Source organism: Leucoraja erinacea, chromosome 35 (genome assembly GCF_028641065.1).
Source record: "Leucoraja erinacea ecotype New England chromosome 35, Leri_hhj_1, whole genome shotgun sequence".
NCBI classification, from domain to species: Eukaryota; Metazoa; Chordata; class Chondrichthyes; order Rajiformes; family Rajidae; genus Leucoraja; species Leucoraja erinaceus.
The window spans coordinates 2,737,501-2,761,347 of NC_073411.1; the positions used below are offsets into that span (position 1 = coordinate 2,737,501).

Below are 23,847 nucleotides of genomic sequence, written 5' to 3' on the forward strand. Positions count from 1 at the left end.
ACTTGCTGCAGCACAGCAGAATATGTAAACATATTACATTGTAAACTATAATAAACGAGAGAGAAATATATAAAGTGTTATATACACACATGCACACTCACACGCACACTCACAGGCACAGTCGCACGCACACTCACACTCACACTCAATCACGCACACGCACACATACACTCACACACACACTCACACGCACACACACACTCACACGCACACATACACTCACACTCACACACACACTCGCTCGCACGCACACACACGCACATCCACCCCCCCGTACTCCACAATTTGAGATTTGTAATTTAAAAAAATCACGTGGTTAAATTGCATATTGTCAGATTTTAATAAAGGCCATTTTTATACATTTTGGTTTCACCATGAAGAAATCACAGCAGTATTTAAACATAGTACTGTGTTGTTGTAAGGCAGCAACAGCACCGCTGCACCACCATGCTGCCTGCCCCACAACCTCCAAAAGTTATACTTGCGTAAGTTAGGACATCTGTAATCAAGAGTCAGGAATGTTTTATTGTCATATGTACTGAAATAGAACAGCGCCATTTTTGCTTGCAGCACAAGGCTTGTAAACACAGCACTCAATGGATAATATGATCAACAAATACCAAAAAGTTCAATAAATTAAAAACCCAATATAGTGCAAAAATGAAACAAAGTCCCCGAAGTCACGAGTGCAACCCAGGCATTTTGTGGTGTTCAATAGCTTGATGGTTGTTGGGGAGAAGCTGTTCCTGATCTGAACCTTAGTTGGCAGGCTCCTGTACCTCTTCTGGGTTAGAAGTAAATTGGTTTTGAAGTAATTTGGAAATGAATTAAAGGGAAGTTAAAAAGGCGGAGACTCGTATCTGGGGGAAAAAGGTAACTGTAAGCAGATTCCGTGGAACCTTAGCTCTGGGGATGGTTACATGGTGATCTGTACAGAAGCTCAGTGCCAAGACTGATCTAGACACAAGCTCATTCTGGGAGTAATCGCTCAGCTGAGAAGAATCCACTCTAAGGCTTTTGACAGTTGCCACAGAAGGCTGTGGAGGCCAAGTCGATGGATATTTTTATGGCAGGGATAGATATATTCTTGATTAGTACTGGTGTCGGGGGTCATGAGGAGAAGGCAGGAGAATGGGGTTAGGAGGGAGAGATAGATCAGTCTTGATTGAGTGGAGTAGACTTGATGGGCCGAATTCTGCTGCTATCACCTATGACCTTATGACTAACTTGCAGTGTTTTCTCCCCGACAGATGCGAGGTGCTGCTCTGCCATCATGTCGACTGCCATCCTGGCCTCCCTGCTGCTCCACAAACACCCACAGGTAGGCTGCCTCTGCCCTGGTCGCAGCGAGCACATCCACACTGGACATAGGCCACAGCTTTCCCCCCCCACTGCCGTCAGCAGTTAGCAACACGGAATCAATGCAGCTTGGGAGCAGAGCTATCGACACAAGGAACTGCAGATGCTGGTTTACAAAACAAAGACAAACTGCTGGAGTAACTCTGCGGGTCAGGCACTTACGCTGATGAACGTGGATAGGTGACGTTTCAGCTCAAGACCCTTCGTCAGACTGATTGTAAGCAGAGCTGCTGGAGGAACTCAATGGGTCAGGTTTTAGAGATGCAGCATAGAAACAGGCCCTTCAGCCCACTGAATCCATGCCGAACAGTTCACATTAGTTCTATGTTATAGCATTTTCTTATCTACTTAAACATTTGGGGCGATTCACAGAGGCTAATTCGCCTACAAACCTGTACGTCTTTGGGATGTGGAAGAAAACTGGAGCATCTAGAGGAAACCCAAGAGGTCACGGGGAACATGCAAACTCCACACGGACAGCACCCAAGGTCTCGGATGCTGTGAGGCAGCAACTGCGGCACTGTGCAGCCTCTGTGGAGGGAATGGACCGTGGATGCTTCGGGATGGGATTGTTCACCGAAATGAAAGGAGCCAGTATAAAGAGGAGTGGGGGTGGATGGGGCAAGTTTTCGAGTCTAGAAGTGTTCCCTCCACCTGCCAACCACTCTCTCATCTCTTTATACTGACTGCCTCCCCTCTACTCTTCAGACCAGAACAAGTCATGCTGGGTTGATTGTCATATGCATGAGTGCACTAAGGTACAAGCTCAATTAAAATCTTGCTTGCAGCAACACACACACACACACACACACACACACACACGTGCGTGCACACAAGCACACGCAGCACACACACGCACACACACACACACACAGTAGCTGATTTCTAAAAAAGAAAGAAGACTGCAAAAAAGCCCAAGATATTAGAGCAAAACATAATTAAGAAAACAGTAATACAGTATTCAGTCTGAAGAAGGGCTTCGACCCGAAATGTTGCCTTCGCTCCACAGATGCTGCCTCACCCGCTGAGTTTCTCCAGCATTTTTGTCTACCTTCGATTTTCCAGCATCTGCAGTTCCTTCTTAATCTTAAACAGATGTTCTGTATTTTCTTGCAGAGGTAGAATGAGGGTCCTGCAGGTTGGTTCAAAAACATGATGGTTGTAGGATAGTAGACGTCCCAGATGAAGGAGCTTGACCCGCAACTCAGTTATCCATTTCCCCCCACAGATGCTGCCTAACCTGCTGAGTTCCTCCAGCAGTTCTATTTACTTTGCTACAGATCCCAGCATCTGCATCCTCCAGTGCCAAGCTTGTAAGGACAATCTAATCATTTCCATTCCCCAGCTATTCCCTGTGGTTTGCTTGAATAAATTGCTCTTTGAAAGTTACAATTGAAATTATTTCTGCTCTTCATTAAAGCAACGAATGCCATTTCATGGCTATTTTATCTTTGCTGTTATTTGATGCACTCTAGAAGCTCGAATGTAATCGATTACCTTTTTGCAGGGTGCCTTCCTTCCCACGTTGGCAAAGGATTTCTGCTGGTTAATGAATGAAGTTCTTGCAAGGCATTTTGATGTGGGCTTCGCTGGAAAGCTCCAGGATATCGTGCTGCGTGCCCTGTTCTTGCTGAGAGACAGCGTGCTGATCAGGAGCTTTTCACAGAGCAATATCATTGTGATACCAAAGACTACCAGCAAGGCTGTGCAGGAGCTCAGCTTGTACAGCAACACTATCCTCCCCGTCTTTGTATGTGAAGCTGTGGCTGGTAAGCAACTCTGCCCTAAGTGTTTAGTAAAAATACAGATGCCAAAACCTGCTGCATGGTCTTTGGTTTCTGCAAGAGTTCAGAGTAATATTCGGTGAGGAGCCTTCATGTTATCAGGCAACTGAACCATCCTATCAACAATTACAGAGCTGTCCGAAACTACTGTCTTCCTTATTCGAGACACTCTCACTATCTTTAATCGGACTTTAATCTTTAATCCAGAACCAGGGGCCACAGTTTAAGAATAAGGAGTAAGCCATTTAGAACGGAAACGAGGAAACACTTTTTTTTTCACAGAGAGTGTTGAGTCTGTGGAATTCTCTGCCTCAGTGGAGGCAGGTTCTCTGGATGGTTTCAAGAGAGAGCTAAATAGGGCTATTAAAAATAGCGGGGTCAGGGGATATGAGGACAAGGCAGGAACGGGGTACTGATTGTGGATGATCAGCCATGATCACATTGAATGGTGGTGCTGGCTCGAAGGGCCGAATGGCCTACTCCTGTACCTATTGTCTATTGACTTTACTGGACTTTATCTTGCACTAAACGTTATTCCCTTCATCCTGTATCTGTACATAGTGGTTGACCTGATTGTAATCAAGGATAGTCTTTCCGCTGACTGATTAGCACGCAACAAAAGCTTTTCACTGTACCTCGGTACACATGGCAGTAAACTAAACTAAACCAGGATTACACCGAGAAGATTGTAGCCCCTACCGTCTGGTGCTAATTAAATGTTCAGTCTGACAAAACGTCACCTATCCATGTTGTACACAGATGCTGCCTGACCCGCTAAGTTACTCCAGCATCATTTTTTTAACTGCGCAGTTCCTGCTTATTGTATTTGCAGCATTAGAGTTTATATCCTGTTTCTTTTTTTTAAGTTTGGTTTAATTTTGTGCGTCATTTTTCAATTGGTGTATTTTAATGCTAAGATACAGCTTTGAGGGGCTTTGATACTCTCGTTCATTAAAGGCGTTATAGGAATGTTGATTCCTCAGTTTTGCCGTCTGTGGCTTGTTTGAGGAGGAGAAATGTTGAAAGTTCCAGTGGTTCATAGACTCTATCACTCGCAGGGTATTATAGAGTCTGTTACTAAGTCCCAACTTGGCCAGGCTGACATAGTTGGCATTCTGGGCTTGCCCCATTTGGCCCCTATCCCTCTATTACTGTGGAGTGTTACTGTATTTGATTTGCTATCACTTTTTATTTCAGCCTCTGCTTTAAATTCCCTTTTGAAGGAAGCAGCAAAATACATAACAGACCTGGACTCCAATCTGGAAGTTGTAATCAGTCAGGAGGAACTTATCTGCAAAACTGTTCAGCTGTGTCATTTATTGCCCAGTGAAGTACTACTTTTACCGGTAAGACCAGAAACTCTTCCACAAATTTTCCAATAGATGCAGTTATTTGGGAAAATAGGAGATGGCGACCTTGATTCTGATGCCAATGCAAAGTTAAAACATGTTAAATGCAACTGAAGGGACAGTTTGTGGAAAACAATCATTCATAGAATTCTTTAGAAGAGGTAATATACAAGATATAGAAACAAGGAACTGCAGATGCTGCTCTCCCAAAAAAAAACACAAAATGCTGGAGTAACTCAGTGGGTTAGGCAGCATTCCCAGGGAACATGGAGATGTGACATTTTTGGTTGGGACTGTTCTTCTGACTCTTCTGAAGAAGGGTCCCGACCCATAACGGCACCTGTCCGTGTTCTCCACAGATGCTGAGTTACTCCAGCACTTCGTACCTTTTTTTAACACACGTGATAGTCAAGGGAAGGCAGTAGTGCGCCTGGACGCTTTGATCAAACATCTTACAAGATATGACTAGAAATTTAAAGGACGTGAAAGTAGATGATAGCGTCGCACCGCGTGGACACAGTTGGCCCTTTGCCCAACATGTCCCATCTACACTAGTCCCACCTGCCTCCGATCCATGTACCCATCCAAATGTGTTTTAAATATTGGGTTAGTACCTGCTTAAGGGCCTGTCCCACTTGGGCGACCTAATCCGCGAGTTCTGGCGAGTTTGCCCTCGACTCATATTCGCAGCATGGTCGACACGAGGTTGTAGGAGGTCTTCGTAACTCCCCTTCATGCTCGAGAGTAGTCCCCGCGTACTCGAGGCCTCGGCTAGGTCGCGGCGTATTTTTCAACGTTGAAAAATGCCCGCGAGTAAAAAAAGGTCGCCATGGAAATAATCAATACTTATTTTTACTCGTAGGTTTAGTCGTAGTAGGTCGGCATGATATTCGTAGGTAATCGAGGGGAGTCGAAGGTAGTCGTAGATAGTCTTCATCATAGTCGAAGGGAGGTCGAAGTAGATCGAAGGAGGTCGTCTTCACTCTCCACTATTCGGTGGCCAATTTTCTCGAAGTTAGTTGTAGCTGGTCTTCAACATAGTCGAAGGAGGTCTTCAACATGTCATTTTTTTTCAAACTCTCCTAAACTCTTCTAAACTCGCCAATGAGGTCGCCTAAGTGGGACACCCCCTTTACAACTACCTCCTCTGGCAGCTCGTTCCATACTCCCACCATCCTTTGTGTAACAAAACAAAAATTGTCCCTCCAGTTCCTCGAGACAGTAACGAGATTAATATGCGGATAAGGGAATGAGACAATAATGGAGTTGGTAGTTCAGTTTAGGAATGACTGGTGGTTCAATAATGGGATAACTGCATTGATTGTGTGCAATGATGATTTGTTCATTATAAGACTGAAGTTGAAATCTGTTGGGGGGGAAAAAAATCATATCCATTGGGAATGTTGAAGGCTGAGTGCTGTGCTGCATCTGACATCCCAACCCCTTCCCACTCATCTGCAAGACACAAGCTGGAATGTGATGAAATACTCTCCACACGGCTGAGTGGAATTCAATTCTCAGATGACGGAGAAGCTCAGCACCATCCAGGCAACCCATCACCCACCCTGAACATTCACTTGCTCCAACGTTGGCAGCTCCAGTGTACATCATCTACCCAGCACAATGACCTGTAGGGTGACCACGGTGGCGCAGCGGGTGGAACTGCTGCCTCGCAGAACCAAAGACCCGGTTTGACCCTGACCCTCGGGTGCTGTCTGTGTGGAGTTTGCGTGTTCTCCCTGTAATTGTGTACGTTTTCTCCGGGTACTCCGGTTTCCCCCCACATCCCAAAGATGTACCGGTTTGTATAGGAAGGAACTGCAGATGCTGGTTTAAACCGAAGATAGACACAAAATGCTGGAGTAACTCAGCGGGATGGGCAGCATCTCTGGAGAGAAGGAATGGATGACGTTTCGGGTCGAGACCCTTCTCCAATCTGAAGTAGGGTCTCGACCCGAACCATCACCCATTCCTCTCTCCAGAGATGCTGCCTATCCCGCTGAGTTACTCCAGCATTTTGTGTCTATGTAAAGATTTGCAGATTAATTGGCCTCCTTGTGTGTAGGGATTGGATGAGAAAGTGGGATAACATGGAACTAGTGTGAGCGGGTGATCGATGATCTGCGGACCCGGTGGGCCGAAGGGCCTGTTTCCGTGCAGTATCTCTAAACTAAACTCGCAAACTGGCGGCTTCTACTGGCAAGAGATTCAAAGCAGTTCAGTCACACGGGAGCACACAAAGATTCCCCTCTGAGTCCCATACCGCCAGCGGGCTGGCTACCGAAGCTGAAGGGAGGAATATGCACACATTCTCGCTGTCCGAGCACGACGTGAGGAGGGCTCTGACACGGGTGAACATGAGGAAAGCTGCAGGCCCCGATGGCATTTCGGGGCGAGTACTCAAGTCCTGTGCTACGCAGCTAGCTCCAGTGCTCACTACATTATTCAACCTCTCCCTGGACAAGTCCGTAGTCCCTGCCTGCTTCAAAAAATCCATCATTGTACCGGTACCAAATAATACCTCCGCAGCCTGTCTGAATGACTACCGTCCGGTGGCCCTTACCTCGGTAGTCATGAAATGCTTTGAGAGGCTGGTGAAGAAACACATCTGCGCCTTCCTCCCTCGGAACATGGAACCGTTGCAGTTCGCATACCGTCCGAACAGATCCACGGACGATGCGGTCTCCCAGGCCTTGCACACCGCTCTCTCTCACCTTGACAGCCAGAAGGGGGGCTACGTGAGGATGCTGTTCATAGACTACAGTTCAGCCTTCAACACGATAGTCCCCACCAGACTGGCCGGGAAGCTACTGGAATTGGAGCTCAACACCTCTCTGTGTGCCTGGGTCCTGGACTTTCTCACCGCCAGGCTCCAGGTAGTCAAGATGGGAGGGAATACATCAAAGTCCTTCACCCTAAGCACAGGATCGCCCCAGGGTTGCGTCCTCAGCCCCCTATTGTACTCCCTGTACACACATGACTGTGTGGCTAGGTTCAGCTCCAACTCAATAATTTTGTTTGTTGATGACACTGTGGTGGTGGGCCTGATCTCAGACGATGATGAGAAGGCCTACCAGGAGGAGGTGGCTGATCTAGCACTCTGGTGCCAAGACAACAGCCTCCTCTTGAACATCAAAAGAACTAAGGAGCTGATCGTGGACTTTAGGAGGGCACATCATCCGAGGACGTACACTCCATTGAGGATAAATGGGGATCCTGTGGATAGGGTGAGCTGTTTTAAATATCTGGGAGTCCACATCTCCGAGGATATGACATGGGCATCAGCACTCGTGAGTAAGGCAAGGCAGCGTCTTTACCACCTCAGGCAATTGAGGAAATTCAGAGTGTCTCCGAGGATCCTCCAGTGCTTCTACTCAGCGGCGGTGGAAAGCATCTTGTTCGGAAATATTACCATCTGGTTTGGGAATTGCTCTGCCCAGGACAAGAAGGCTCTGCAGAGAGTAGTGCGTTCGGCTGAACGCACTATGGGAACTTCACTCGCCCCCCTGCAGGAACTATACATCAGGAGGTGCAACTCCAGAGCCAATAAAATCATGGGAGACCCCTTCCACCCATGCAACGGACTGTTCCAGCTGCTACGGTCAGGCAAACGCCTCCGTTGCCATGCTGTGAGAACGGAGAGGTTGAGAAGGAGTTTCTTCCCAGAGGCCATTCGGACTGTAAACGCCTATCTCACCAGGGACTAACTTTACTGAACCTTTTTCCTTCCAATATTTAATATGTAAAAGAATATGTGTGTGTTTATGATTGTGGATAGTTTGTTTGGGTGTTTGTTTGTTTGTCTTTTTGCACAAAGTCTGCGAGCATTGCCACTTTTCATTTCACTGCACATCTCGTATGTGTATGTGACAAATAAACTTGACTTGACTTGACATCATCCTAACTTGGGAATATATGATGTTTCCTCCCTTGTCGCTGGGTTTAAATCCTGGAACTCCATCTAGAATGGATGGAGTGTTGGGTTACCTTCAGCAGGAGGCCTGCAGTGGCTCCAGCCACCTTCTGAAGCCACCTTGTGAGACCACACCTGGAGTATTGCGTACAGTTTTGGTCTCCAAATCTGAGGAAGGACATTATTGCCATAGAGGGAGTGCAGAGACGGTTCACCAGACCGATTCCTGGGATGTCAGGACTGTCTTATGAAGAAAGACTGGATAGACTTGGTTTATACACTCTAGAATTTAGAAGATTGAGAGGGGATCTTATAGAAACTTACAAAATTCTTAAGGGGTTGGACAGGCTAGATGCAGGAAGATTGTTCCCGATGTTAGGGAAGTCCAGGACAAGGGGTCACAGCTTAAGGATAAAGGGGAAATTCTTTAAAACCGAGATGAGAAAACTTTTTTCACACAGAGAGTGGTGAATCTCTGGAACTCTCTGCCACAGAGGGTAGTTGAGGCCAGTTCATCGGCTATATTTAAGAGGGAGTTAGATGTGGCCCTTGTGGCTAAGGGGATCAGGGGGTATGGAGAGAAGGCAGGTACGGGATACTGAGTTGGATGATCAGCCATGATCATATTGAATGGCGGTGCAGGCTCGAAGGGCCGAATGGCCTACTCCTGCACCTAATTTCTATGTTTCTATGAACCACTAGATAGGCTCAAAATGCTGGAGTAACTCAGCGGGTCAGGCAGCATTTTGGAGAAAAGGAATAGGTGACGTTTCGGGTCAAAAACCCATCTTCAGACTGAGAGTCAGGGGGAAGGGAACCGAGAGACATCGACGGTGATATAGAGAGATGTATAACACACAGTTCGATATGAGCAATAACAGGTAGCCTTGCCGGTGATGCCCAGGTCTAAAAAACCAATCCATAACAAAAATCATCAGGAAATGTTCTTTCCCTGCCCTGGATGATGAAAGTTTATAGGTGTGTTTGGCACGGACGAGAAGGGTCGAGATGGCCTGCTTCTGTGCTGTAATTGTTATATGGTTATATGGTTAGGTGAAGGCACTGAAGATGGTTGGAGCTATAATACTTTCTCCTGCACTGTTGCACTCGGCTCATGATGTTTGACTCCCTGACTATAATCACTTTCCTTTCTGTAAAGTGTGCTTCCAACCACTGGGTGTATTCACTTAGATGTCCATTCACCTAGTTTTCTTCATAACTCATTACATTAATAAGAGCCACCCAGTCAAAGCAATCACTCTCCTGAATCAGTGTGAAGAAGGGTCCCAACCCGAAACACCGCCTGTCCATGTTCTCCAGAGATGCTGCCTGGCGCGCAGAGTTACCTCAGCATTTTGTGTGTATTATTGTCAGCCTTGTGTGCGCTGCCTCCCCTCCAACAGTACCAGGGCTCTTCACAGAAGACCTCCTCCTACTCCTTTAACCTGGCTGTAGCTGCAGCAGCTCATGCTTTGGCACCTCTCCCCAAACCTCTCCGCATTCCTTCTCTCTGTGAAGAATCATTCAATTCAACATGTTTGACCAAGTCAAACCTGATTTTTTTTTTTCAATAGCATTAATTAGTTCAGTTTTTAGATTTAGAGATCCAGCGCCCTTCGGCCCACTGAGCCCGTACCGACCAGCTATCCCCGCACTATCCTGTGTAACTGCTGCGCCACCGTGCCGCCCATTTGTAATCATGTATTGTATTTCTGCTGACTGGTTAGCCCGCAACAAAAAGCTTTTCACTGTATTTCTGTAGATGGGACAATAAACTCAACTGAAACTATACATCTCTGATTTCAAAACCCCAGGACGTTTCTTAACAACTAGAGACGCAGCATGGAAACGGGTCCTTCGGCCCACCGAGTCCGCACCGACCATGCTATCCCACTTTATCATCCGTTCCTTACACACTCCTTACAGAGGCCAATTAACCCACAAATCTGCAGCTTAGGGATGTGGGAGGAAGATGGAGCACTCGGAGAAAACCCACACGGCCACAGAGAGAAGGTGAAAACTCGAGCTCAGGATCAAACTTGGGTCTCTGACGCTGTGAGGCAGCAGCTCTACCTGCTGCACCACTGGGCCGCCTATAAATGAATGCGCTACATAAATTGAGCCCATTCAGCTTTACCACCTGGTAACCAGTGAGTGCATTTGCTTGTAAAATGGGAACAAAACATTTTGTTGTACACAGCATCACAATCTGCAAAAATAGGAGCACAGTTATTGGGAATAATGGTCTTTGAAAAAGATCCTCGCAACTAATGCTCACTTTCAACTATTGTTCCGTTGTTGTGTAACTGTGTGTGCATTTGCTTGAATCCCTCTCAGCCCTGCCAGTCGGTGTACCAGTTTTCACAGGAAGCGGTGGACAAACTGACCTACTGCGAGATTCTGGAGGAGGTGAGAACTTTCTTGCGGTGCTTGTGTGGGCTGACAGGTAAATACTGGGGCATAGTGACAGGGGGTAGGCACAGTGTGAGTTCACACATTGTGTGTCGTAGCGTACAGCGTGTTTCTTGGCAATGAACTCCATCCATCACACCAATCTCTCATTTACTCTCATTTAGTCTCCTTGCTGTTCCTGCTTAGGTGGGAAGTGGAATATTGAATCGATACGATATGATACGCTAGAACTTGATTCATCCCAGGAGGGAAGTTGATCTGCCAACAGTCATAAAAACACAAGATACATGGAACGTGAAATTAAAGTGCGAGTGGAAAGGATTGGGGATGTGTAAAGATTGGGGGGGGGTGGGGTATAGGGGAGTCAGTCTAGGTTGGGGTTAGTCAGGGCACACAGTGAACAGCAGTTATCAGACGGCACGGTTGCGCAGCTGGCAGAGCCAGAGACCCAGGGTCGATCCTCACCTCGGGTGCTGTCTGTGTGGAGTTTGTACGTTCTCGCTGTGACTGCGTGGGTTTCCACTGGGTGCTCCGGTCTCCTCCCACATCCTAAAGACGTGCGTGTTTGTAGGTTGATTTGCCCTCTGTGAATTGCCCTTGGAGTGAAGGGAGTGGATGAGAAAGTGGGATAACACAGGACTAGCGTGAACGGGAGATTGGTGGCCAGCATGGACTTGGTGGGCCGAAGGGCCTGTTTCCATGCTGTATCTCTAGAACTAAACTACTGGATGATTGAAGATTGCAGTTTCAAAGTGATGGTCTGGAGATATGAACGGTGTGTGAGGACATGGATTTTACACGGAGTGGTTATGATCTGGGACTCAGTGCCTGTGAGAATCATGGAAACATTCAGAAGTTCGTAAATGATAGGAGCAGAATTAGGCCATTCAGCCCATCAACTGCGCCATTCAATCATGGCTGATCTATCTCTCCTTCGTAACCCCATTCTCCTGCCTTCTCCCCATAACCCCTGACACCCATACTAATCAAGAATCTATCTATCTCTGCCTTAAATATATCCATTGACTGCCTTCTGTGGCGATGAATTGCACAGATTCGCCACCCTCTGTCTAAAGAGAGTGCGGGCTTTTCAAAGGATAGTGGTAGTGGTGTGGAATGAGCTTCCATTGGAAGTGGTGGAGGCAGGTTCGTTGGTATCATTTAAAAATAAATTGGATAGGCATATGGATGAGAAGGGAATGGAGGGTTATGGTATGAGTGCAGGCAGGTGGGACTAAGGGGAAAAAAGTTGTTCGGCATAGACCTGTAGGGCCGAGATGGCCTGTTTCCGTGCTGTAATTGTTATATGTTTTATGGTTAAAGGAGGTTGGATGAGAACTTGTGGGAAACATCTGCAGAAGGCAGGTACGGGTTATTGATAGGGGACGATCAGCCATGATCACAATGAATGGTGGTGCTAGCTCGAAGGGCGGAATGGACTCCTCCTGCACCTATTTTCTATGTTTCTATGACTGGCTCTTGAATGACGGTATAAATAGATGGCTGAGCTGATGGAAGTGTTCTTCAGTCTTTGCCTGATGAGCAGTTTCCCACTCGGCCTACTGCAACCACCAGGCGTGGCAGTGAAATGAAGCTCCCATGTTGTCCTCTCAATCGGCAGAGTGAGAGCGGGGAGCAGGCCTGTGATGTTTGGCAGCGGTGGTTTACCAAGGAGCTGACGTGGAAGGTGACGGGTGATATTGATGACTGCGACAGTGATTGTGAAGAAGAGATCGTGAAGCGATACTTCAAGGTATGTTGAATCGTGTAGAAATATAACTTCTAGGACCAGAGTCCCGGCTGGGAGAGTCTAGGACCAGAGGGCACGGCCTCAGAATAAAAGGACGTACCTTTAGAATGAAGATGAGGAGGAATTTCTTTAGTCAGAGGGTGGTGAATCTGTGGAATTCATTGCCACATACGGCTGTGGAGGCTAAGTCAACGGGTATTTTTAAAGAGGTTCTTGATTAGTAAGGGTGTCAATGGTTACGGGGTTAGTGGGGTTGAGAGGGAACAATAGATCAGTCAGTGGCAATGCAGAATCAATGCATCAATAGACAATAGACAATAGGTGCAGGAGTAGGCCATTCGGCCCTTCCAGCCAGCACCGCCATTCAATGTGATCATGGCTGATCATCCACAATCAGTACCCCGTTCGTGCCTTCTCCCCATATCCCCTGACTCCGCTATCTTTAAGACCCCTATCTTGCTCTCTCTTGAAAGCATCCAGAGAACCTGCCTCCACCGCCCTCTGAGGCAGAGAATTCCACACTCACCACTCTCTGTGAGAAAAAGTGTTTCCTTGTATCCGTTCTAAAAGACTTATTCTTAAACTGTGGCCCCTGGTTCTGGACCATTTTTATTTCTTGATCTCGTGCACATTGAGTTTTTCTTAGCAATAACAAGATGGTTCTTTAGCTGCACATGTTCACCACAATTCAGCGATGTTCTCATCATCTCATTGGAGCGAGCAGGCAGATGAGATAGGTTCTATAAAAAACACTTGATCGTCACAAAATGCTGGAGTAAGTCGAGACCCGAAACGTCACCCATTCCTCCTCTCCAGAGATGCTGCCTGCCCCGCTGAGTTACTCCAGCTTTTTGTGTCTTATCTTCGGTTTAATCCAGCATCTGCAGTTCCTTCCTACACATTAAAAACACTTGGACAGGTACAGGGATAAGGAAGGTTTGGAGGGATTTGGGTCAAACGCAGGCAGATGGGACTGGCTTGGATGGGGCATCTTGGTCGGCAGGGCCGAAGGGCCTGTTTCCGTGCTGTACGACTCTATGATGTGATCTCCCTTGCAGCTCGGACGAAGCAGTGAGAGCCATGCCTTCTTCCTCTTCCTCTGCAGCTTGCTGCAGTCTCTGCTGAAGGCCTATGAGATGGCAGCCGGCCTGCTCAACAAAGCCAGCTTTCCCATCGAAGGTACGTAAGTGCGACGCTAGTGAGCGGCGGGGATCAGCGGATCTACAACTTACGGTGGTCGGAGCTTTAGACTTTATTTGTGGTGTTGCTTCCTTGTTCTTTGTCATGTACCATGTCGTGTATTGCAAATTAAATAATGAATCCCTCCTGTTAGAGGTGTACATAGGGCGGCACAGTGACACAAGAGTGGAGCTACATACACACAGCACCAGACATCCAGGTTTGATCCTGACTACAGGTGCTGTCTGTATGGAGTTTGTACATTTAGTGTATGGAGTATGATCACTGGCTGGCACAAACCTGGTGGGCCGAAGGGCCTGATTCCGTGCTGTATCTCCAAAGTCGCGATTGGGAATCTGATTGCATTTCTGTGTCGCCCCAGGAGACGGAAGATATTGTGTTGCTGCACTAATGCATCAGACTGGAGAAAGTTCACCAACAATCCACTGGTACAAAGCTGCTTCAAACATTAGTGATTTTAGTAAACTCATCAAATGTGTAATGTCGAGAAATGAGGGGTGGGACTGATCAACAGTGAAATAATTAATGAAATGAGTTGATAAGGTGAATAAAATGTTTTGTTTATTAGCGGTTAACTACATCTCTGACTAGTCGGGATTGTAGAGTGTAGAAGTAGGCCCTTTGGGCCATCGAGTCTATGTCAACCAACACGCCTGTTTACCAGAATCCAACTTGCCCACATTAGTTCCATGTCCTTGCCTGCCCGGCTGTGAAATGTTGGTACTGTACCTGCATACAATTAGTGGTGGTGGTCTAAAGGTACCACCCAGTGGAATGGGTGGTCACGGTGGTGCAGCAGTAGAGTTGCTGTCTTACAGCAAATGCAGTGCCCGGGTTCGATCCCGAATACGGGTGCTGTCTGTACGGAGTTTGTACGTTCTCCCCGTGACCTCCGAGATCTTCGGTTTCCTCCCACATTCCAAATACGTACAGGTTTGTAAATGTAAAAAAAAATTGTCCCTTGTGGGTGTAGGATAGTGTTAATGTGCGGGGATCGCTGGCTGGTGGCGATCCGGTGGGCAGAAGGGCCTGTTTCCGTGCTGTATCTCTAAAGCTAAAATTAAAACATATAGATCAACTAAACTGGATGAAGGAAGGGCAGGTGGAATTCAACTCAAACAAATGATGTGATGAATCTTGGGAAGTTAAACCAGGGCAGGACATGTACAGTGAACAGTTGAAGCCTGAGGGTGGGGTGGGTGTAGAACAGAGAGACTTGGCTGTACATGTACATAGTTCCCTGCAAATGGTAGAATGGGTGAAAAAGACAGCGGATGGCATGATCAGCCTCATTAACTAATTAAAACCTTCATTCAGAACTGATCATTCAAGGTTGAAAGCTGGTAGGAATGCTCTAGTCCTGTTTCTCACTCGTGAAAATGTTCACTGTCACCAATAGTCTTGCGTGTTTTGGGAAACCAGAGAAACTGATTGATTCAAAGAAACAGCAAGGAAACGGGCCCTTTGGCCCCCACCAACCAACGATCACCCATTCACACTTTTCCCATCCACTCCCAACAAACTAGGAGGAATTTACCGGCCACTTATCCTGCAAACCTGCATGTCTTTGGGGTGTAGGTATGGAACCAGCTGCCAGAGGAGTTAGTACTATAACAGCATTTAAAAAAACACTTGGATGGGTACATGGATAGGAAAGGTGTGGAGGGACATGGGCCAAACGCAGGCAAATGGGACTACAGAACAAAAGGTATTTTGATTGGTGCAGTTGGTAGAGCTGCTGCCTACAACGCCAGAGACGGTTTCAATACTGACCTCGGGTGCTGTCTCTGTGGTGTTTGCATGTTCTCCCTGTGATATCGTGGTGCTCTAGTTTCCTGTCAAATCCCAAAGATGTAGGTAAATTGGCCTTCTGTAAGTGAGTAGGGAGTGGATGAGAAAATTGGGGTTACATAGAACTAGTGTGAACGGGTGATCGATGGTGAGTATCGCCACCCTCTGTATGAAGCAGCAGCCCATTAGGCTCTTGCTCCTTGAACCTTAAACCTTGAACCTCTGGTTGTTGCTGCATAACTCAATGACTCTGAGATCAGCACCAGTGTTCACAGGTGACATCATGTCTGCTTTTTCTTTCAGAGTCCCAGCTTGTGCTGAGGATGTTTGATCTCATACAGGCACAAGTACAGGACCATCCTGGTGAGTTGGCTGATACAACACTATGCGTTTAGCTTCAACTAGCTATTGTGATGACAAGAGGGGATGAATATTGGGGAACTCAGTGCCATTGGGAATGAGAAGCTAAAGACTCGCTTGCTCTAATCTGAATGGTTGCGGGCTCTATAGTTCCAGCTGTGAAGTGTTGCTCGCTCCACAGCATAAAGGGCTGTCCCACTTACGTGTCCTTGGCACGCAAATTACGCGACCTCGTGGTCGCGTTGAGGCGCAAGGGCATTGTGTGGCCACGTGGGGCCGGTCCCACTGACAAGTGCGGAGGGGTATGGAGTTGTGCGCGACATCGCGCGGGGCTCCGAAATATTTGTAACAAACTAAATCTTCGCGCCAATGGCCTGTCGCGTAACTGACGGCCAATGTGGGACAGGCCCAAGACCCTGGAGCGCAACATCTCACCCTCCAACATCAGCAGAAGCAGGCAAACGATCGCCAAGCTCGGCCTGGGGCTCACGGCCGTTGCAGTCCGGATCCGCCCCCACTTCTACTCCCAGAGAGGGGCCAAGAAAATTGAAGATGGACACCAAATGCTGGAGTAACTCAGCGGGACCGGCAGCATCTCTGGAGAGAAGCAATGGGTGACGTTTCGGGTCGAGACCCTTCTTTCAGACTGAAGAAGAGTCTTGACACAAAACATCATCCATTCCTTCTCTCCAGAGATGCTGCCAGTCCCGCTGAGTTACTCCTGCATTTGGTGTCCATCTTCAAATGACGTCACGCGCTCCAGTCGGCTGTGCGGGCGCATGAAGTCGCGCGTGACCGTCGAGCCTCAACGCGACCACGAGGTTGCGTAATTAACGTGCCAAGGACGCATAAGTAGGACAGGGGCTTTACTCTGCCCTGAGATAACACCAGGAGGCAGTGGAGCAGAATTAGGCCATTCGACCCATCGAGTCTGCTCCACCAAGTCGATCATGGTTGATTTATCTCTCCCTCTCACCCCCATTCTCCTGACCTCTCCCCATATCATAACCTTTGACCCCTTACTATTCAAAAACCTATCCATCTCATCTTTGAAAAATACTCCGTCCCTGGCAATGAATTCCACAGATTCACCACCCTCTGGCTAAAGAAATTCCTCTTGCAATAGAGGATTCAGAATGAGTGTTTGGTAATGTTTGGATATTGGAGTGTTTGGATATTGTCCTTCGATTTTACAAACTATTAGTTCCTCTGAACTTGTGTAACTACATTGTAAATTTGAACACGGATGAATCTGGCTTGAAGTCTGTTTTTAATATTTTGCAGGCAGTGCAGCACTGCACCTCGTTAACAGTGCAGTAAAAACCTTCAAGGAGTTAGGGGTAAGTGTTAACTTCTGGTAACAAGGGAGATGTTGACTAGTCTCCAGATAACATGAATGAATGAATAAGTTAGTTCAACAATTGTATAGCACCACAATTGTGCTGAAGGTAAAACACAAGATGCTGGAGTTACTCAGTGGGTCAGGCAGCATCTCTGGAGAAACTGTCAGAGTGAGGCGAGGCCACACGCAGATTTGAGGAAGAGCACCTCATATTTAGCTTGGGCAGCCCACAACCCAGCCATCTGAATATTGGTTTCTCGAACTGCAAGTAACCCTTGCTTTCCCTCTCTCTCCATCCGTGAGTTTCATTGCCTGTACAACTCGTTATCACCGAGCCCACAGCCTGTTCCCTTTCTCATCCTTACATTTTTGCATATCTTTCATTCATTGGTTCCATATCTCTCTACATCACCGTCTATATCTCTCGTTTCCCTTTCCCCTGACTCTCAGTTGGAAGAATGGTCTTGACCCGAAACATCACCGATATGTCACCTATTCCTTTTCTCCAGAGATGCTCCCTGAAGGGCCTGTCTCCCACTTTCACGACCTCTGCCGAGTTTGCCCTTGACTCGTACTCGCAGCGTGGTCGTAGGTAGGCCGTAGCAGGCCGTAGCAGGCCACGATGCTAGTCATGGGTACTCATGTAGGTCAGAGTGTTTATTCAACATGATGAAAAATGTCCACGAGTAAAAAAGGTTGTGAATTAGGTCATGAAAATGGGACAGGCCCTTTACTCGCTGAGTTACTCCAGCTTTTTGTGTCTACGGTGATATTTTAGGCCGCGGCCCTTCTTCAGACTGGTCCCGACCAGAAGCGCCACCTATCCCTTTTCTCCACAGATGATGAGCCGACAGCTTGTCTAAACAACTGGGCACAGGGTTGTCTGAGCTTCACTGCATCATTGAGTGGCCACGTTGCCAGCACTGACTTGCTCAACGTGTGCGAGTTGTCCTTACAGTACACAACCCAGCCACCAGCCAGTCACTAAACATTACCTGGAGACACAAGGAACTGCAGATGCTGGTTGAGATCATAAGATTATAGGACACAGGAGCAGAATTAGGTCATTTGTCTCTTGTCCTGACTGATCAATTTTCCCCTCTCAACCCCATTCTCCTGCCTCCTCCATGATTCCCTCTTACTAATCGACAACCTATTGATCTCGACTTTAAAAATACCCAACCACTTGGCCTCCACAGCCATCTGCGTCAATGAATTCCACAGATTCATCACCTTCTGGATGAAGAGATTCCTCCTCATCTCCACTTTTATTCTGGTCCTGGCCTCTCCCACGACTGGAAACACCCTCTCCACCTGGATTACATTACATATGTGGTTACATTACATATGGAGTGGATTACATTATATATGTAATCCACTCTACCGAGTTCCTTCACTATTCGGTAAGTTTCAATGAGATCCCCCTCATCCTTCTAAACTTCTAGCGAGTACAGGCCCAGTGCCATCAAACGCTCATCGCATGCGAACCCTATAATCCCTGCGGTGATTCTAGTAAACCTCTGGACCCTGTCCAATGCCAGCACATCCTTTCTCAGGTATGGGGCACAAAACTGCTCACAATACTCCAAATGTGTTCTGGCCAGCAGCTTGTACAGCCTCAGTATGACATCCTTCATTTTATATTCTAGTCCTCTCCAAATGAATGCTAACAGTGTATTTGCCTTCCTTGCTATCGATTCTACCTGCAAATTAACTTCTGTGAATCCTGCACCAGCACTCCCAAGTTCCTTTGCACCTCCAGTTTCTGAATCTTTGGCCCATATAGAAATTAGTCTATTCCGTTATTCCTTCCACCAAAGTGCATGACTGTGCACTTCTCTACATTGTATTCCATCTGCCACTTTTTTGTCCCCGCTCCTAATGTGTCGAGGCCCTTCTAAAGACTACCTGCTTCCTTAACACTGCCTGCCCCTCCACCCATCATCCGCTAACATGGCCTCAAAGCCATCAAACCCATCATCCAGATCAATAACATATAACACGAAAAGTAGTGGACCCAACACCGACCCCTGCAGAACAAACAGGTCATCGGCAGCTTTTACCAAAAAAGACACAGAGTGCTGGAATAACTCAGCGAAAATATTATCTATCCATGTTCTCCAGAGATGCTGCCTGAGCCACTGAGTTCAAAAGTCTTACTCCAGCATTTTGTGACAAGGCAATAACTGCCTGTTGCCCACAAGAGTGAAATCAAGCTGAGCTCCGACATGGAAAAATGAGAGGTTTTGGCGTTTAATTTTCCTTGAATGCTGTGTGGTTGAACAGAAATAGTTTCAAATGTGCCTGTTGGACTGTACATTTGAAGTTGAACCCTGCTTTAGTTTTGGTTTCAGTTGAATTTCTGTTCCATTTTTCACGTTGGGTAATGCCTTGATGTGTTCTGTACCAGAGCTGCATTTTGTACATGTGATGGATACATAACGTCTGAACATGAAAGAACTGCAGATGCAGAAAATCTGAAATAAAAACGGGAAATGCTGGTCAGGCAGCATCTGTGGAAAGAGAATCGGTGAATGATTCGGAAAACATTGAAACGATGAAGGGTCTTGGGTCAGAAACATCAATAGACAATAGGTGCAGGAGTAGGCCATACGGCCTTTCAAGCCAGCACCGCCATTCAAATGATCATGGCTGATCATCCACAATCAATGCCCCATTCCTGCCTTCTCCCCATATCCCCCGACTCCGCTATCTTCAAGAGCCCTATCTAGCTCTCTCTTGAAAGTACCGGCCTCCACTGCCCCCTGAGGCAGAGAATTCCACAGACTCACAACTCTCTGTGTGAAAAAGTCTTTCCTCATCTCCGTACTAAACGGCTTGCCCCTTATTCTTAAACTGTGGCCCCTGGTTCTGGACCCCCAACATTGGGAACATGTTTCCTGCCTCTAGTATGTCCAAACCCTTAATAATCTTATATGTTTCAATAAGATATCCTCTCATCCTTCTAAACTCCAGTATACAAGCCCAGCCACTCCATTCTCTCAGCATATGACAGTCCCGCCATCCTGGGAATTAACCTTGTGAACCTACGCTGCACTCCCTCAATAGCAAGAATGTCCTTCCTCAAATTTGGAGACCAAAACTGCACACAATACTCCAGGTGTGGTCTCACTAGGGCTCTGTACAACTGCAGAAGGATCTCTTTGCTCCTATACTCAACTCCTCGTGTTATGAAGGCTAACATGCCATTCGCTTTCTTCACAGCCTGCTGTACCTGCATACTTATTTTCATTGACTGACGAACAAGGACCCCCAGATCCCGTTCTACTTCCCCTTTTCCCAACCTGACACCATTCAGATAATAATCTTCCTTCCTATTTTTGCTACCAAATGTGGATAACCTCACGTTTATCCACATTAAACTACATCTGCCATGCATCTGCCCACTCACTCAACCTGTCCCAAACTCACCCAACCTAAGAATAAGGAGTAAGTCATTTAGAATGGAGACGGGGAAACACTTTTTCTCACAGAGAGTGGTGAGTCTGTGGAATTCTCTGCCTCGGAGGGCGGTGGAGGCAGGTTCTCTGGATGCTTTCAAGAGAGAGCTAGATAGGGCTCTTAAAGATAGCGGAGTCAGGGGATATGGGGAGAAGGCAGGAACGGGGTACTGATTGGGGATGATCGGCCATGATCACATTGAATGGCGGTGCTGGCTCGAAGGGCCGAATGGCCTACTGCACCTATTGTCTATTGTCTGTCCAAGTCACCCTGCATTCTCACAGCATCCTTCTCACAGTTCACACTGCCACCCAGCTTTGTCTCATCTACAACCAACTGTGATTCTTTATCCACAGACACTGCCAGACTTATTGAGTGTTTCCAGCATCTTCCACTTTTATAGTTGACTTTCTCCTGTAGGTTTTCAAAGTGGAGGCGGGAGTGAGAGAACCATTGCTGGAACTCAGTGAAACGTTTCAGCAACTTGACAGTGGACTGAAGCTGCAACAATATATTCAACAATTCTGTTGAAGAGTACATCCTGCAAACAGCATGGAAAGGAACTGCAGAGGCTGGTTAAAACCGAAGATAAGACACAATAAGCTGGAGTAATTCAGCGGGTCAGGAGAAAAGGAATAGGTCTTGGCCCAACACGTCTCCAGAGATGCTGCCTGACTCGATGAGTTACTCCAGCTTGTTGTGTCTATATCCATGCAAACAGTTGGATTCTGTCAGATGACAAGTTTGTCCCAGGATCATTTCTGAAAGGGGAGACTTCAGTGTGTATCTAGAGTGCACTGGTACTTCCACCAAAGCCAAACCCCTCACAATGTGTTTCAAGAACGGACATGGTTATTGTGGGTGGAGCAGAAATCAAACTCTGGGTCAGGCAGCATCTGGGGAGGGAAATGGACAGTTGTTAGAAAAATAGGTGCCATTCGGCCCTTCGATCCAGCACCGCCATTCAACATGATCATGGCTGATCATCTAAAATCAGTACCCCGTTCCTGCTTTCTCCCCATACCCCTTGATTCCGTTAGCCCCGAGAGCTATGTTTAACTCTCTCGTGAAAACATCCAGTGTATTGGCCTCCGCTGCCTTCTGTGGCAGTGAAATTGCACAGATTCACATCTCTCTGGGTGAAATGGTTTTTCCTCTCATTCCTCTGTTGTTCTGGGTCGGGACCATGCCGTCTCGGTAAGGTTATGTTGTAAGGACGCATGCAGTTTCCCAGCCAGTATAGAGGGCGGCTGATCATGAGGGAATCGTAGACAGACACCGCGGTGTGAAAAATGCCGTGCGAGCCTCTGTATTTGTTTTGTGCAATTGGGAAAAACAGCCTTATTTTGAGTGTGTTGATTGATTTAGATTTTCTGAGGTTGAATTTGCTGCCTTGTACTCGTTCAATGTTTGAATAAAGCACGGAGAATTAGAATGAATAAAACCAGCCGTCGATGCACGGTCTTCAGTGGAAATGATCACAGTGAGAAGTCATGCAACCATCTTCTGCTCTTGAAAGGACTGATACAATCACTGATCAGTTTTACTGATTTTCTCTCCTCTTAAAGCTGGTGGTTGCATTGGAATTCATTTGACTGATGTATTCTTTTTGAATTCTCATCCAAGTCAAATCTGGTCTGCACAGGAAATGTTCACTGTCGGTGCAGGTGCCTGGAACAAGGTGATCATAGAAACAGCCCCTCGTCCCAACTTGTTCACGCTGAGATGCCCCATCTACACTAGTCCCTCCTCGTATTTGCCCCATATCCCTCTAGACTGTTCCTATCCATGCACCTGTCCAAATGTCTTTTGAATGGTATTGTACCAGCCTCAACTACCTCCTCTGGCAGCTTGTTCCACATTCCGCAATGTTCTGTGTGGAAAAAGTTGCCCCTCAGGTTCTCCCTCTCAACTTATACCTGTGACCTCTGGTTTTGATCACCCTACTCTGGGTAAAGTCTCGGTGTATCTACACCCCATCGAATCTCCTCGTGATTTTATAGACGCATCTCTATAAAAACCATCCCTCATCCTCCTGTACAACAATGAATAATGTCCTAGCCTGCCCAACCTCTCCGCAAGCTGAAGTCTTAGCAACATCCTCGTAAATCTTCTCCTTACTGTGCCACGGAAATAGTGGAGGCAGATGTCAAAGGTGGCGTTGAAGAGGCTTTTAGTCAGGCACGGGGAGATGCGGGGAATGGAACGATATGGTCCACATGCAGACAGAGGAGATTAGTTTTACTTGGCATGCTCAGTGTGGATATTGTGGGTCGAAGGGCCTATTTTACATTCAGTGTCAAATGTTCTTTGTGTGCAAGAATGGGGAGCTGATGAGACATTCGAATTGGAATTGGAATTAATTTATTCGTCAAGTATGTAAAAACATACAAAGATATACCAAAAAAATCAACAAGACACACTTCTACATAAAAATGAACATAAACATCCACCACAATACACTATGGTGGGAGGCAATAATGTGTTATCTTTTTCCCTCCCTTCCTCCCGTGATCGGGGCGATTCGAAGCTCCTGTGGTTGGAGCTCCCGAAGTTGATCCCTGACAAAGGGACCGCAAGCTCCACGATGTTAGGCTGCAGTGCGGACAGAGATACGATACGGAAAACGTTGCATCTCCGCCAAGGAAAGAGATTTTAAAAATGTTTCCCGCCTCCCCACCCCCCACACAATGCAAAACTAAAGATACACAAAACACATTTAACAACAGACTAAAAACAACAAAAGAAAAGGACCAGACAGACTGTTGGCGAGGCAGCCATCGTACGGCACCACCTAGTGGTCACATTTTGCCTGACACACGTAGAACGCGAGCCATTGCAATATATCTCCATGGATCACAAATCCAGGCCGTTTTGAATGAATGATTGATACTTTATTATCACATGTGAGATGTCACAGTGAGATTCTTTTGCATTCCGTACACAAAGTATGCAAAGAGTCACCATGTAAAGGGCGCCCGTATAGTTACAATGTGTCCAATGTAATTCCAATGGTTCCTACTTCCTTCTCGGCTTCCACCACCCCACCCACGCCGATCATTCGAACGGTTAATACTGGAATGTTTGAATAAACTCAATTTTGCCCGACCGATAGTCAGCCTGAC

General features: G+C 46.9%; 1 protein-coding gene across 1 annotated transcript in view; it reads left to right on the forward strand.

Annotated features, from left to right (window-relative positions):
• Positions 1–23,544, forward strand: part of gpat2 (glycerol-3-phosphate acyltransferase 2, mitochondrial) — a 71,637-nt gene extending 48,093 nt beyond the window's left edge. Inside the window, exons 13-21 of the mRNA XM_055662025.1 lie at positions 1,251–1,321; positions 2,867–3,128; positions 4,341–4,489; positions 10,743–10,814; positions 12,439–12,570; positions 13,626–13,746; positions 15,862–15,921; positions 17,203–17,258; positions 21,143–23,544. Of these exons, the coding sequence (XP_055518000.1) occupies positions 1,251–1,321; positions 2,867–3,128; positions 4,341–4,489; positions 10,743–10,814; positions 12,439–12,570; positions 13,626–13,746; positions 15,862–15,921; positions 17,203–17,258; positions 21,143–21,253 (1,034 nt within the window). The 3' untranslated portion in view covers positions 21,254–23,544. The remainder of the gene's footprint in view (positions 1–1,250; positions 1,322–2,866; positions 3,129–4,340; positions 4,490–10,742; positions 10,815–12,438; positions 12,571–13,625; positions 13,747–15,861; positions 15,922–17,202; positions 17,259–21,142) is intronic.
• The last annotated feature ends 303 nt before the right edge of the window (positions 23,545–23,847 follow it).